The 15,695-nt window shown below is 44.5% G+C and overlaps 1 protein-coding gene across 1 annotated transcript; it reads left to right on the top strand.

Moving 5' to 3' along the window:
- LOC111190334 (GTPase IMAP family member 8-like) lies at positions 1-12,239 on the top strand. The gene is made up of 5 exons (XM_049475685.1): positions 1-679; positions 876-1,475; positions 1,907-2,534; positions 4,092-4,132; positions 11,172-12,239. The coding sequence occupies exons 1-5, from the start codon at positions 94-96 to the stop codon at positions 12,035-12,037; spliced, it is 2,721 nt and encodes a 906-aa protein (XP_049331642.1). The 5' UTR covers positions 1-93; the 3' UTR covers positions 12,038-12,239.
- The last annotated feature ends 3,456 nt before the right edge of the window (positions 12,240-15,695 follow it).

Genomic DNA, 15,695 nt, shown 5'->3' with positions numbered 1-15,695 from the left:
CAAGTGTACCATTCTAATGGACTTTTGTTTGTGGAAGAACAACAGAAGCTCAGTGAGATCTCAACTCTGATGAACTGTTAAAAGCACTCAGTGATGGCAATTAAACCAGAGACACTACTACAGCATTTTTATTTAATCCTACTTGGGAAATCAGGAGTTGGGAAAAGTGCAACAGGAAACACTATCCTCGGACGAGAGGCTTTCATCTCCAAGAGAAGCTCCACATCCACAACTCTAAATGCACAGATGGAGAACGTGGTTAATGATGGGGTCAGCATTGATGTGTACGACACACCGGGATTCTTCAACACAGAAATGAGCAACGAGGAAGTGATGAAGAAATGCCGGTCTCTGCTTCCGTTAGACGGCCCTGTTCCGACGGTGTTCCTGCTGGTGATTCCGGTCAGCAGATTCACTCCTGAGGACAGAAGTGCTGTCGAAGAAGCTCAGAAGATTTTAGGAGCAAGGTATCTACAGAACACCTGGATCCTCTTCACCAGAGGAGACAATCTCGAGAGAGATGGACAGTCAGTAGAAAAATTCATTAAAGGAACCAATCACCTCACACAAGTAGTACAGAGATTTTCCAGCAGGTACCATGTCTTCAACAACAGGCTCCAAAAATGTGGACAAGTCAAAGAATTACTGGACAAAATAGAAACTTCACCAATGATTATGAGTAAGTGTTGAAGTTAACTGATGACAGTAATTTGACTGCCCTTCGACTGTTTACCATTTAATTATACAATTAATGTGATAATATTTTATTACTATTTTTAATATTTGCTGTTTCTAATAAACATTGTTACTATGCACGTTATACAGTTATTATTATAAACATTGTTATTAATAATTGATTTATTCTTTTCATCAAGGTGGACTGATGAAAATGGCCTGGACTGGAATGAACAAATCACCTACTTGTAATGTTATCCTGCTGGGAAAGTCAGGAGTTGGAAAAAGTGCTGCAGGAAACACAATCTTGGGTCATCAGAGTTTTATTTCAAAGAGAAGTTCTGAATCCATTTCACAGAAAACAGAAAGGAGAAATGTGAACATAGATGGTTTAACCATTGAAGTTTATGACACACCTGGACTCTACAACACAGCAACCTGTCAGGAGGACGTTATTAGGGAGTACCAGTCGTTGTTAGTGTTAGTAGACTCAGTTCCCACAGTATTTCTGCTGGTGCTGAAAGCAGAAAGACCAACCCAAGAAGACTTGAGAGCTGTTCAAGATGTGGAGGCACTTTTAGGAGATTATCTCCTTCAGAACACCTGGATCCTCTTCACCAGAGGAGATGAGCTGGAGAGTGAGGGTTTCTCTATAGAACAATTAATTGAAGACACAGTGGAGCTGAAGAGGGTTGTACAGAGATTCAAGAAGAGGTTCCATGTCTTCAACAACAAGATACACAACCCTGATCAAGTCAGAAGACTGATAAAATTAATGCAAAGTGCACCTCTGACTATCAGTAAGTTATCTACAGTACCATTCACTGGTTTTCTTTATTGTTTCTTTATTTAATTTATTCCCTACATTGTAGATTAATATTAAAGACATGAAAACAATTAAGGGACACATGTGGAATTATGTATTAAACAGATAAAGTGTTTAACTCCACAATCTCCTGACGTAAATCCAACTGAGATGAGTTAATCCAAAGTATAAAACATATTCTGGTTTGATAAACACTTTTTGTTTACTTCTGTAATTCTGTAATAATTCTGTATAGCTTTAATATAGTCTTTTATAAAAAAAAAATCATAAAAAAGAAAAAACACATTGACTGAGAAGATGTGTGTCCCAACTTTTGACAGGTACTTTGTGTATTTTGTAATATCCAAATGAAAATATTATTTGATTTATAATGTCTTGTGTAATTTGTATTGTTTCTTTTTAAAGAATGCTCCCTCAAAATGGCCTGGAGATTATTTGATGAGGAATCTTCTAATATTCCATTACATTTTAATGTGATCCTTCTTGGTAAAACAGGAGATGGAAAAAGCGCCACAGGAAACACCATACTGGGGAAGAAAGCTTTTGTATCTAAAAGAAGTTCTAACTCTACAACTCAAGAGGTTCAGATGGAGAGAGTGATTTTTGATGGAGTGACTCTGGATGTGTACGACACTCCAGGATTCTTTAATCCAGAAAAAAACAATAAAGAAATAATAGAGAAATGTAAGTCTCTTCTTCAGTTAAACCCATCAGTCTCCCTGCTGGTGATAAAGGCAGAAAGATTCACTCCAGAAGAGAAGAAAACTGTTGAGCTGGTTGAGAGAATGGTACCAGACTGGCTCCTTCAGAACACCTGGATCCTCTTCACCAGAGGAGATGAGCTGGAGTTTGATGGCATCACTATAGAAGAGTTCATAGAAAAGACAGAAGAACTGAAGAGAGTAATACAGCGATTTAACAACAGATACCACATCTTTAACAACAGAAAACACAATCCTGATCAAGTAAAACGACTGATTGAGAAAATCAGAAAGAGTCCACTCAATATGGGTAAGTACAGCACAATGTCACAGTGAAATAATATTAATAGTTAATAGTTAATTATGGCAGTCACATGGTTTCTGTAAATATTTTGTAGAGTGCTTATAGAACACAACTATTTAAAGAGGGGTAAAAACCTTACAAACCAGCCAGCATCTCAATCTGACCATTTTATCTGCTGTTTACAAATATAAAGACTTAATAACAGACACAAGCTATCATTTATTTCCCTGATAATTCAGTGTCTAGTCCCTGAAGAGTAGTTCTATGCAGAATAGTGAGTAGATATACATAAATCTGCTGGCACGGTAGCTAATGCCAGACGTGAAAATAGTTAATTGTATTAGTCCGATAACAGCTACTGGAGCTGCTTAAATACTTGACAATTATTATTGATTTAATCTGATTCCATTTGATCTCCATAAATATAAAATTTAAATAATTAACTGAATACTTTTAAATTGCTGGTTAGAGTAGTTTTTGTCTGCTTATAATAACATACTCATAACTAGAGGTGGGTGATATGGCCCAAAATTGTATCATAATACAACACTGAAAACACTGAAAAAATATATTAATTACAAGAATGTATTACTAGAACAAAATATCTAATTATATATTTATACATTTTAATTTATGTAAGTTTAACATTTTCAAATACTCAGTAGAAACAAAAAAATCTGTAAACAACAGGAACTTAGCAACACATTTTTTTTATTGTTTGTTTGCAATTTACATGTAGCACTAATATTAGTTTTCATATTATATACACAGCTCTAGAAAAAATTAAGAGACCACTTCAGTTTCTGAATCAGTTTCTCTGATTTTGCTATTTATAGGTTTATAATTGAGAAGAATGAACATTGTTGTTTTATTCTACAAACTACAGACAACATTTCTCCCAAATTCTAAATAAAAATATTTTAATTTAGAATTTTTTTTGCAGACAATAAGAGCTTTCAGAACTCGAATAATGCAAAGAAAACAAGTTCATATTTCTAAAGTATTAAGAGTTCAGAAATCAATATTTGGTGGAATAACCCTGGTTTTATTCACCGTATTCATGTAGCTTGGCATGTTCTCCTCCACCAGTCTTACACACTGCTTTTAGATAACTTTATGCCACTCCTGGTACAAAAATACAAGCAGTTCATCTTGGTTTGAGGGCTTGTAGTCATCCATCTTCCTGTTGATTTTAATCCAGAGATTTTCAATTTGGTAAAATCAAAGAAACTCATCATTTTTAATTGGCCTCTTATTTTTTGTAACAATTATACAAAAATTCCCTTAAAACGCCACAGTAAATAAACTGATTTCAGGACAAAATACTGCCATTATCCCAATATGGGTTTTTAAAATAACAGTATTAATGTGCCACAATAAACTGTGTAGTACAACATATATGGTGACACTTTACAATAAGGGTCACAAATAACAGTACTCTGTACACTCTCAATGTCACTGGGCCGCTATCCATGCCAGTACGCAAGGAACGTGAGCGAAAAAAACAAACAAACAAGATTTTCATGGGCCCCATGAAAGTCATCAGGATAAGGAAAGAAAATGTACTTACCTGTGTTTCTTAAAGGATGACTTTCATCCTGGCCAGCAGAATCAACCGGCATAGGAGTAAGAGAGTTGCTCAGGGGAAGAACCTGTAAAAAAGAAAGAGAATAGATTGTAGCTGCGTACAGGACCCAGAAAAAGTTGCCCCTTTTTCTACTCTCTCCTCTGTGACCCAGATTTTGTGGCACCATCTTGCCACCTGTCAAAATACTAGAGAACATGAAAGAACCTCCTCAAAGCATCTTCCAGCAGTGAAAACACCAGAGTATCCTACCCAGGAAGTCTTTTAGGGCTGTGCAGTAGAAAAGAAAGGGGTTGAAGAGAAACAGTAGTAAGAGAACCTCTAGTAAGAGAGGGGGAGGAGAGGACCAATAGTAGGAGAGTGGTGTAGGAGAGGTGCAGTAGTAAGGGAGGGAGAGGAGAGGAGCAGTAGCAAGAGAGGGGTAGAAGAGGGGCGGTAGAAAGGGAGGGGGAGGAGAGGAGCAGTAGTAAGAGAGGGGTAGAAGAGGGGTAGGAGAGTGGGGTAGGAGAGGTGCAGTAGTAAGGGAGGGGTAGGAGAGGAGCAGTACTAAGGGAGGGGAAGGAGCAGTAGTAAGGGAGGGGAAAGAGAAGAGCAGTAGTAAGGGAGGGGAGGAGAGGAGCAGTAGTAAGAGTGGGGGAGGAGAGAAGCAGTAGTTAGGGAGGGGTAGAAGAGGAGCAATAGCAAGGGAAAGGTAGGAGAAGGGCAGTTGTAAGAGAGGGTACGAAAGTAACATTAGTAAGGGAGGGGGAGGAGAGGAGCAGTAGTAAGGGAGGGGAAGGAGAAGAGCAGTAGTAAGGGGGGAGGGGAAGAGCAGTAGTAAGGTGGGGAGGGGAGGAGCAGTAGTAAAGGAGCAGTAGTAAGGGAGGGGGAGGAGAGGAGCAGTAGTAAGGAAGGGGAAGGAGAAGAGCAGTAGTAAGGGAGGGGAGGTGAGGAGCAGTAGTAAGGGAGAGGGAGGAGAGGAGCAGTAGTAAGGGAGGGGGAGGAGAGGAGCAGTAGTAAGGAAGGGGAAGGAGAAGAGCAGTAGTAAGGGAGGGGAGGTGAGGAGCAGTAGTAAGGGAGGGGGAGGAGAGGAGCAGTAGTAAGGAAGGGGAAGGAGAAGAGCAGTAGTAAGGGAGGGGAGGTGAGGAGCAGTAGTAAGGGAGGGGAAGGAGAAGAGCAGTAGTAAGGGAGGGGAAGGAGAAGAGCAGTAGTAAGGGAGGGGAAGGAGAAGAGCAATAGTAAGGGAGGGGGAGGAGAAGGGCAGTTATAAGAGAGGGGTACGAAAGTAACATTAGTAAGGGAGGGGAAGGAGAAGAGCAGTAGTAAGGGGGGCAGGGGAGGAGCAGTAGTAAGGGGGGGAGGGGAGGAGCAGTAGTAAGGGGAGGAGCAGTAGTAAAGGAGCAGTAGTAAGGGAGGGGGAGGAGAGGAGCAGTAGTAAGGGAGGGGGAGGAGAGGAGCAGTAGTAAGGGAGGGGAAGGAGAAGAGCAGTAGTAAGGTAGGGGAGGTGAGGAGCAGTAGTAAGGGAGAGGGAGGAGAGGAGCAGTAGTAAGGGAGGGGAAGGAGAAGAGCAGTAGTAAGGGAGGGGAAGGAGAAGAGCAATAGTAAGGGAGGGGGAGGAGAAGAGCAGTAGTTAGGGAGGGGTAGAAGAGGAGCAATAGCAAGGGAAAGGTAGGAGAAGGGCAGTTGTAAGAGAGGGGTACGAAAGTAACATTAGTAAGGGAGGGGGAGGAGAGGAGCAGTAGTAAGGGAGGGGAAGGAGAAGAGCAGTAGTAAGGGAGGGAAGGGGAGGAGCAGTAGTAAGGGAGTGGAAGGAAAAGAGCAGTAGTAAGGGAGGGGAGGAGAGGAGCAGTAGTAAGGGAGGGGAGGAGCAGTAGTAAGGGAGGGGAAGGAGAAGAGCAGTAGTAAGGGAGGGGAAGGAGAAGAGCAATAGTAAGAGTGGGGGAGGAGAGAAGCAGTAGTTAGGGAGGGGTAGAAGAGGAGCAATAGCAAGGTAAAGGTAGGAGAAGGGCAGTTGTAAGAGAGGGGTACGAAAGTAACATTAGTAAGGGAGGGGGAGGAGAGGAGCAGTAGTAAGGGAGGGGAAGGAGAAGAGCAGTAGTAAGGGAGGGGAAGGAGAAGAGCAGTAGTAAGGGAGGGGAAGGAGAAGAGCAGTAGTAAGGGAGGGGAAGGAGAAGAGCAGTAGTAAGGGAGGGGAAGGAGAAGAGCAGTAGTAAGGGAGGGGAAGGAGAAGAGCAGTAAGGGAGGGGAAGGAGAAGAGCAGTAGTAAGGGAGGGGAAGGAGAAGAGCAGTAGTAAGGGAGGGGAAGGAGAAGAGCAGTAGTAAGGGAGGGGAAGGAGAAGAGCAGTAGTAAGGGAGGGGAAGGAGAAGAGCAGCAGTAAGGCAGGGGAAGGAGAGGGGCAGTAGTAAGGGAGGGGAAGGAGAAGAGCAATAGTAAGGGAGGGGGAGGAGAGGAGCAGTAAGGGAGGGGAAGGAGAAGAGCAGTAGTAAGGGAGGGGAAGGAGAAGAGCAGTAGTAAGGGAGGGGAAGGAGAAGAGCAGTAGTAAGGGAGGGGAAGGAGAAGAGCAGTAGTAAGGGAGGGGAAGGAGAAGAGCAGTAGTAAGGGAGCGGTAGTAAGGGAGGGGAGGGGGAGGAGCAGTAGTAAGGGAGGGGAGGGGGAGGGCAGCAGTAAGTGAGGTTTAGAGTTCCTAAACTAAAAAAAAAAAGGTTCCTAGGGTTCTAAACATGATTAAGTTCTATGTATCTCTTGATCCTAGTCTACAAACTAGCTTTGGATATCTTAAGTAACTTTGAAGCACTGTTGTAAGTCGCTCTGGATAAGCGCGTCTGCTAAATACCGTAAATGTAAATGGGAGGGGAAGGAGAAGAGCAGTAATAAGGGAGGGGAAGGAGAGGGGCAGTAGTAAGGGAGGGGACGGAGAAGAGCAATAGTAAGGGAGGGGAGGGGGAGGAGCAGTAGTAAGGGAGGGGGAGGAGAGGAGCAGTAGTAAGGGATGGGGAGGAGAAGAGCAGTAGTAAGGGAGGGGAAGGAGAAGAGCAGTAGTAAGGGAGGGGAAGGAGAAGAGCAGTTGTAAGGGAGGAAAAGGAGAGGAGCAATAGTAAGAGTGGGGGAGGAGAGAAGCAGTAGTTAGGGAGGGGTAGAAGAGGAGCAATAGCAAGGTAAAGGTAGGAGAAGGGCAGTTGTAAGAGAGGGGTACGAAAGTAACATTAGTAAGGGAGGGGAGGAGAGGAGCAGTAGTAAGGGAGGGGAAGGAGAAGAGCAGTAGTAAGGGAGGGGAAGGAGAAGAGCAGTAGTATGGGAGGAGAGGAGCAGTAGTAAGGGAGGGGAGGAGCAGTAGTAAGGGAGGGGAAGGAGAAGAGCAGTAGTAAGGGAGGGGAGGAGAGGAGCAGTAGTAAGGGAGGGGGAGGAGAGGAGCAGTAGTAAGGGAGGGGAAGGAGAAGAGCAGTAGTAAGGGAGGGGAAGGAGAAGAGCAGTAGTAAGGGAGGGGGAGGAGAAGAGCAGTAGTAAGGGAGGAGAGGAGCAGTAGTAAGGGAGGGGAAGGAGAAGAGCAGTAGTAAGGGAGGGGAGGAGAGGAGCAGTAGTAAGGGAGGGGGAGGAGAGGAGCAGTAGTAAGGGAGGGGAAGGAGAAGAGCAGTAGTAAGGGAGGGGAAGGAGAAGAGCAGTAGTAAGGGAGGGGGAGGAGAAGAGCAGTAGTAAGGGAGGAGAGGAGCAGTAGTAAGGGAGGGGAAGGAGAAGAGCAGTAGTAAGGGAGGAGAGGAGTAGTAGTAAGGGAGGGGAGGAGCAGTAGTAAGGGAGGGGAAGGAGAAGAGCAGTAGTAAGGGAGGGGAGGAGAGGAGCAGTAGTAAGGGAGAGGAAGGAGAAGAGCAGTAGTAAGGGAGGGGATGGAGAAGAGCAGTAGTAAGGGAGGGGGAGGAGAGGAGCAGTAAGGGAGGGGAAGGAGAAGAGCAGTAGTAAGGGAGGGGAAGGAGAAGAGCAGCAGTAAGGCAGGGGAAGGAGAGGGGCAGTAGTAAGGGAGGGGATGGAGAAGAGCAGTAGTAAGGGAGGGGGAGGAGAGGAGCAGTAAGGGAGGGGAAGGAGAAGAGCAGTAGTAAGGGAGGGGAAGGAGAAGAGCAGTAGTAAGGGAGGGGAAGGAGAAGAACAGTAGTAAGGGAGGGGAAGGAGAAGAGCAGTAGTAAGGGAGCGGTAGTAAGGGAGGGGAGGGGGAGGAGCAGTAGTAACGGAGGGGAGGGGGAGGGCAGTAGTAAGTGAGGTTTAGAGTTCCTAAACTAAAAAAAAAAAGGTTCCTAGGGTTCTAAACATGATTAAGTTCTATGTATCTCTTGATCCTAGTCTACAAACTAGCTTTGGATATCTTAAGTAACTTTGAAGCACTGTTGTACGTCGCTCTGGATAAGCGCGTCTGCTAAATACCGTAAATGTAAATGGGAGGGGAAGGAGAAGAGCAGTAGTAAGGGAGGGGAGGGGGAGGAGCAGTAGTAAGGGAGGGGAAGGAGAAGAGCAGTAGTAAGGGAGCAGTAGTAAGGTAGGGGAGGAGAAGAGCAATAGTAAGGGAGGGGAGAGAGAGGGGCAGTAGTAAGGGAGGGGAGGGGGAGGAGCAGTAGTAAGGGAGGGGAGGAGAAGAGCAATAGTAAGGGAGGGGAGAGAGAGGGGCAGTAGTAAGGGAGGGGAAGGAGAAGAGCAGTAGTAAGGGAGCAGTAATAAGGGAGGGGAGGGGGAGGAGCAGTAGTAAGGGAGGGGAGGGGGAGGAGCAGTAGTAAGGGAGGGGTAGGAGAGGAGCAGTAGTAAGGGAGGGGGAGGGGAGGAGCAGTAGTAAGGGAGGGGAAGGAGAAGAGCAGTAGTAAGAGAGGGGAGGAGCAGTAGTAAGGGAGGGGAGGGGGAGGAGCAGTAGTAAGGGAGGGGAGGGGGAGGAGCAGTAGTAAGGGAGGGGTAGGAGAAGAGCAATATTAGGGGGGGAGAAGGAGAGGGGCAGCAGTAAGGGGGGGGAGGAGAGGGGCAGCAGTAAGGGAGGGGAAGGAGAGGGGCAGTAGTAAGGGAGGAGAAGGAGAGGGGCAGTAATAAGGGAGGAGAAGGAGAGGGGCAACAGTAAGGGAGGGGAAGGAGAGGGGCAGCAGTAAGGGAGGGTAAGGACAGGGGCAGCAGTAAGGGAGGGGAAGGAGAGGGGCAGCAGTAAGGGAGGGGAAGGACAGGGGCAGCAGTAAGGGAGGGGAAGGAGAGGGGCAGCAGTAAGGGAGGGGAAGGAGAGGGGCAGCAGTAAGGGAGGGCAAGGACAGGGGCAGCAGTAAGGGAGGGGAAGGAGAGGGGCAGCAGTAAGGGAGGACAAGGAGAGGAGCAGTAGTAAGGGAGGGGAAGGAGAGGGGCAGTAGTAAGGGAGGGGAAGGAGAGGGGCAGTAGTAAGTTGTAAGGGAGGGGGGAAGGAGAGGGGCAGTAGTAAGGTAGGGGTAGGGAGAGGGGCAGTAGTAAGGGAGGGGGGAAGGAGCATGCAGTAGTAAGGGAGGGGAAGGAGTGGGGCAGCAGTAAGACAGGTTGAAACAATCAGATCAGATAGTGATATAAAGCAGAGAATGCTGTAATCAAAATCACGAGGCAAAAACGGAGGAGGAAGTGAGAAGTGGCACAGTGACATCAGTGGGCATATATATTTTTACATTTTATTATGTTAATTATTTTTATTGTGTTTGTTTAAAAATAATATAACTTAAAAAACTCACTCATAATAAACAAAAGAGCTAATAAATAAATAAAAAGAAACAAACAAGGCTTTTAATTCAAATTAAAATAATCTCAAATTTATAATTCAGAAATGTAGTGTTTTCTGTGCAATGAGAAGAATTTCAAACAGCCACAATTAAAAGGATGGGTGCTGAAAGTGAGCGTTGTGATTGGCCTAGTTGATCAGTAGTCAACGTCCCATTAAAATAGATCAGCTGTTCCATTTTCCCAATTACTGCTCCTTTGCACCATTCCTCCTGCTCCTCCACTCTCCTCCATTCCCCCACCCTCTTCTGGAGTAGGAGAAGTAGGACAGGAGGAGGAGGAGAAGAGAAGTAGTTGAGGTTTCCCCTTCTCCAGAGTCCTTATCTGTGTTCAGCAACAGCAAAATATGAGTAGGAGAAAGTGTGGCGAGGTACTGCAGTTTAGGTACATACCTCTATATTGTGGGCTGCATATGTGTTGTCTTTGTAAATAATTACCTTTCATTTTCTTTTTGTTTTGTACAGTTTTGATTGTGTTTGTTGTCGGTCACAAAACAAAGCACATGTGACCACGTTACTGCCTTTTCTTCTGCCTGTATTACACAGAGGAACTATGTGCACTATTCTTGTGTTTAATTTTATAGACATATCAGTGTCTGGTGAAGTGTATAAAAAGTACAGTACGCTGTTTTGGAGCTTGATTTAATTTTTTTTGTTTCTTCCCTGTAAGAAAAATAGAATAATTATAAGTTTTAAAGCTCACCTTCCGCGAAAATCCGATTTTTCTTGTTTTTTGTGGAATACAGTAGGTCTCTCCGAGTTGAATGTGTACACCTGCACATTAAACTTTTTTGCAGCCCCCATTGTCTGCAGGAGCTAAGCAAAGAAATCCCCCCTCCCCCCTCCGAAAAACGGGTGAATTTTGAATTATCTTTCTGCCTATGTAGGCAGAAACTCACAGACCAGCCCACCTTGGCTCGAGAAACTCCCAGAGGCGGAGCTGAAGCGACGCAACATCACCGCTCATCAGTTAGGAGGTGGGAGGCAGTGAGCGGCAGAGCGGTGGAGGGGCGTCGCAGTGCTCCTAGCTAATCAGAGGAGAGATATTTGCATGCTGTTTGCATGTATGAATATTCATGAGCAAAGCTGGAATCCGGTCATTTTGGACACACCCCTAAAACAGTCCATTAAAAAAGAGCTATACAGAGACACCTGAGCACTTTTTTTTTACAAAAACGGCTCACATGTCATTCATTCATACTAGAGACCACAACTAGACATTTTAAAATGAAAGAAAAAACGACGGAAGGTGAGCTTTAAGTAAGATGGCTGCCCCTGTAATCCAAACACTACCCTTCTGGGCAGCCACTGCTTGTGCAATGACTCTTTTACCTTTTTTTCTGTGTTCAGCTTCAGCAAGTCTTTTAAGGGGAGTTCGAGATCATCCAGAGAAAGATCCTAGAAGAATTGTGCTGCTGGGAAAGACTGGAGGAGGGAAGAGTGCTGCAGGAAACACCATCCTGGGAGAGACCAGATTCATATCTGAGTTCAGTTTATCTTCTGTTACAGCTCAGTGTGAGAAAGGGGAGGCAGTGGTAGCAGGGAGGAGAGTGTGTGTGGTGGACACTCCAGCATTATTTGATACAGAAAGGTCTCCTGAGGATCTAGCTGTAGAGATAGGCAGGAGCGTTTTTCTGTCCAGTCCAGGACCTCACGCCTTCCTTTATGTTTATCCCATTAATATCAAATTTACACAGCAGGAGCAGGAAGTGGTTGGTAAATTAGAGCAAATGTTTGCAGAAGAGATGAGGAAATACACCATCATTCTGTTCACTCACGGGGATCAGCTAGAAGGAGAGAGTGTAGATAACGTGATTAGACACAACACCTCTCTCAGGAGGCTGATAGAACAGTGTGGAGGATATCATGTGTTTAATAATAAGGATCTGGAGAACAGACAGCAGGTCACTGATCTTCTGGAGAAGATAGACAGAATGGTGGCGAGGAACGGAGGAAGCTACTACTCTAATGAGATGTTTGAGAAGGCAGAAAGATGCAGAATGGAAGAGGAGCAGAGAGTAAGGAGGGAGAAGGATGCAAGACAACAGAGGGAGATTGAGCAGAGACAAGAGGAAATAGAGAGAGTAAAGAAGGAGACAGAGGAGAGAATAAGGGAGGAAATGGAGAGAATGGAGCAAAGAGAACTGAGACAAGACAGGATCAGGAGACAGAAGACTGAGAGAGGAAAGCATGAAAATGACTGCAGTGTAATCTGAAACAGCGAACAGCCAGTGTGAACAAAGATAAATTAACCTTTGTTTATAAAGCAGAGCTGTGTGGAGGCGAGAGGGAGGAATCAGGAACAATAGAGCTGTCTGTTAAACTGCAGTTTAGGGAGGGAAAGATCCAGCCGAGGGTCCAGAAAAACATCATGTTCTGTAGAGTACTGACTCACCTCTGGGAACACTGGACATCAAAGTAGAGGTGAGAAAAACATCCATTATGAGTTTGTCATTGTAATGTAAATTAATATTAATAATAGTTATGTAAATAATAAATGTGTATAAATGTATATGTGTAAATATCTATGCTGCAAAAGAAACATGTTTATATTTGAAACGGCGTTCATACAAAAATATAACACTCCCGTTTTTTTATGTGCCAAGTTCTTAGTATCTTCACTAACTTTGCCTATAAAACATAGTTTTGTTCCTAGAGAAGATGCAAAATGTACATAAAGATGTTCCATTTTCTGAAGGCCTTTTTTTTTTACAGTTTTACTGCTGCTGTAATTTTTGCAGTAACAGTTTTCTTAGATTGAATTCAGAGCTCCAGAATGTAAACATACAGTATCAATAGAGTCAGTGTGTGTTACTGTAGTTGTTATTATGAGCAGATTTTAGCTTTTTTTAATGTAATTCTTAAATGTAAGACTATGTAACATGTAACAAGACTATGTAAGACATCTAAGACTATTTTCTGGAGCCCGACCCGACTCGGCCCGAGGAATGTGGTGGGAAATCTCGGCCCGAACCGACCCGATTTCGGGTCGGGCCTCGGGTCAGGTCAGGTTCGGGTAGAGAATCTAAGCTCTACTCCCCGCATCGTGTAGACGGGGTTCATTATAGCAAATTACAGAACTTCATACGGGGTATGAAATCTCAGTATAAATGACTGAGAACTGATGTGCGTTATGTGTGGCTTTTTATTTATTTCTTATGGTGTTAATACAATTTTAGTTGGAACAATAGCAGCTACATGTTCATAACTCGTACAGTGCATCTAGAAATTATTCACAGCACCTCACTTTTTCCACATTTTGTTGTTTCTTAGATTGAATTCAGAGCTCCAGAATGTAAACATACAGTATCAATAGAGTCAGTGTGTGTTACTGTAGTTGTTATTATGAGCAGATTTTAGCTTTTTTAATGTAATTCTTAAATGTAAGCCCTGCTGGGACAGGATTAGTTTTAAGTAAGAAGGTGGAGTAATATATTTTTAGTGTTAAATTAAAAAAAATTTGGGATATGAACCACGCCTCAATTTTCTGAGCTCCTTTTCCTGGTCCTATATATACACCCCAGCAGCTCCTCACCTTCGTGACTTTCGACCTCACACTCTCACTATGGCTTGCTTTACTTTCAGTTCAGATACAGCCGCTGGTCCTCCCACTTTCCGTCTTTTTGGGGTAACCTTGCTTGAGAACCGTCTCAAGCTGTTCTGAAATGTACCCCAAGCTACATAATCACAGTTCCCCTCCCCGCTAGAGGTTAGATCGGGCCCAAAAATTCCGACCCGACCCAGCCCGAGCCCGTGCACGTTCTGCCCAAGCCCGACCCGACCCGAACCATAAACTGCCATTATGAGCCCGAGCCCGATCCGCCCCGCCCCATAAACTGTCTGTTTTCGGGCTGATTGAATGAGCGAAATATGATCAGAATTATGCTAATAACACTGTAACATAGAAGCATAGAACTATTATTTAATTAAAATGATTTTTAAGAACAGCTAAACACAGTGCTGCAAGTCAAACGCGGGGGAGTTCACGTGTGAGAAAGAGAGAGAAAGAGAGAGAGACAGAGAGAGAGAGAGAGATATTTGCTTGTTCTGGTGTGAGCTACTCACAGATAAAGGTTCTCTATTATCTCCTCGTGCTCGTATTCTAGTCCCATACATAATTCTGCAGCTCCCTCAGTGTTTTCTGTCATATTTTGCGGCTAGCTCGAGCGCTTACAACTAACACCGCGGAGCGCGAGGTGCTGCCGCGCTTGTGCCGAATCCGACTCCCTGCTGAATCTGACTCCCGCTTCGCGGACAGAATCGGCACAACACCCCCCGCTGTAGAACTGCGGGAGTGAAAACAGTGCTGATAAATAAATTAGTTTAGTTTCACTCTCAGTTTTCGTTATTTTCGTTATTTTATTTAAAAATAAAAATATAATTAAAAAACGCCTACATCTAAGACTATTTTCTGGAGCCCAGATAGATAGATAGATAGATAGATAGATAGATAGATAGATAGATAGATAGATAGATAGATAGATAGATAGATAGATAGATAGATAGATAGATAGATAGATAGATAGATAGATAGATAGATAGATAGATAGATAGATAGATAGATAGATAGATAGATAGATAGATAGATAGATAGATAGATAGATAGATACTTTATTATCCCCAAGGAAATTTAGGTATTCACAGCCTTCGCGATGAAGCTCAAAATTGAGCTCAGGTGCATCCTGTTTCCACTAATCATCCTTGAGATGTTTCTACAGCTTAAATGGAGTCCACCTGTGGTAAATCCAGTTGATTGGAGATGATTTGGAAAGTCACACACCTGCCTATATAAGGTCCCACAGTTGACTGCATGTCAGAGCGCAAACAACAAGCATGAAGTCAAAGGAATTGTCTGTAGACCTTCGAGACAAAATTGTCTCGAGGCACAAATCTGGGGAAGGATACAGAAAAATTTCTGCTGCTTTGAAGATCCCAATGAGCACAGTGGCCTCCATCATTCGTAAATGGAAGAAGTTTGGAACACCAAGGACTCTTCCTAGAGCTGGCCGGCCGTCTAAATTGAGCGATCAGGGGAGAAGGGCCTTGTTCAGGGAGTTGACCAAGAACCCGATGGTCACTCTGTCAGAGCTCCAGCGTTCCTCCGTGGAGAGAGGAGAACTTGCAGAACGGCAACCATCTCTACAGCAATCCACCAATCAGGCCTGTATGGCAGAGTGGCCAGGCGAAAGCCACTCCTTAGTAAAAGGCACAAGGAAGCCCATCTGGAATTTGCCAAAAAGCACCTGAGGGACTCTCGTGGGTGAAACAAAATTCTCTGGTCTGATGAGACAAAGATTGAACTCTTTGGTGTGAATGCCAGGCAACATGTTTGAAGGAAACCAGGCACTGCTCATCACGAGGCCAATACCATCCCTACAGGCAAGCATGGTGGTGGCAGCATCATGCTATGGGGATGTTTTTCAGCAGCAGGAACTGGCAGACTAGTCAGGATAGAGGGAAAGATGAATGCAGCAATGTACAGAGACATCCTGGATGAAAACCTGCTCCAGAGCGCTCTTGACCTCAGACTGGGGCGATGGTTCATTTTTCAGCAGGACAACGATCCGAAGCACACAGCCAAGATCTCAAAGAAATGGCTTCAGGACCACTCTGTGAATGTCCTGGAGTGGCCCAGCCAGAGCCCAGACTTGAATCCGATTGAACATCTCTGGAGAGATCTGAAAATGGCTGTGCACAGACGTCTCCCATCCAACCTGATGGAGCTTCAGAGGTACTGCAAAGAAGAATGGTCAAAACTGTCTAAAGAGAGTTGTGCCGGGGGCGTGCCCTTGCACTCAAGCAATGTAGATGCGTTTGTGGCGCTAACTTTTCCTTTTTACAGCACAGCTTGTTATTTGGAACTTCAGGCTCAAC

The sequence above is a fragment of the Astyanax mexicanus genome, chromosome 3 (assembly GCF_023375975.1).
Source record: "Astyanax mexicanus isolate ESR-SI-001 chromosome 3, AstMex3_surface, whole genome shotgun sequence".
Classification (NCBI taxonomy): domain Eukaryota; kingdom Metazoa; phylum Chordata; class Actinopteri; order Characiformes; family Acestrorhamphidae; genus Astyanax; species Astyanax mexicanus.
This window is presented reverse-complemented; position numbering and strand designations above follow the sequence as displayed.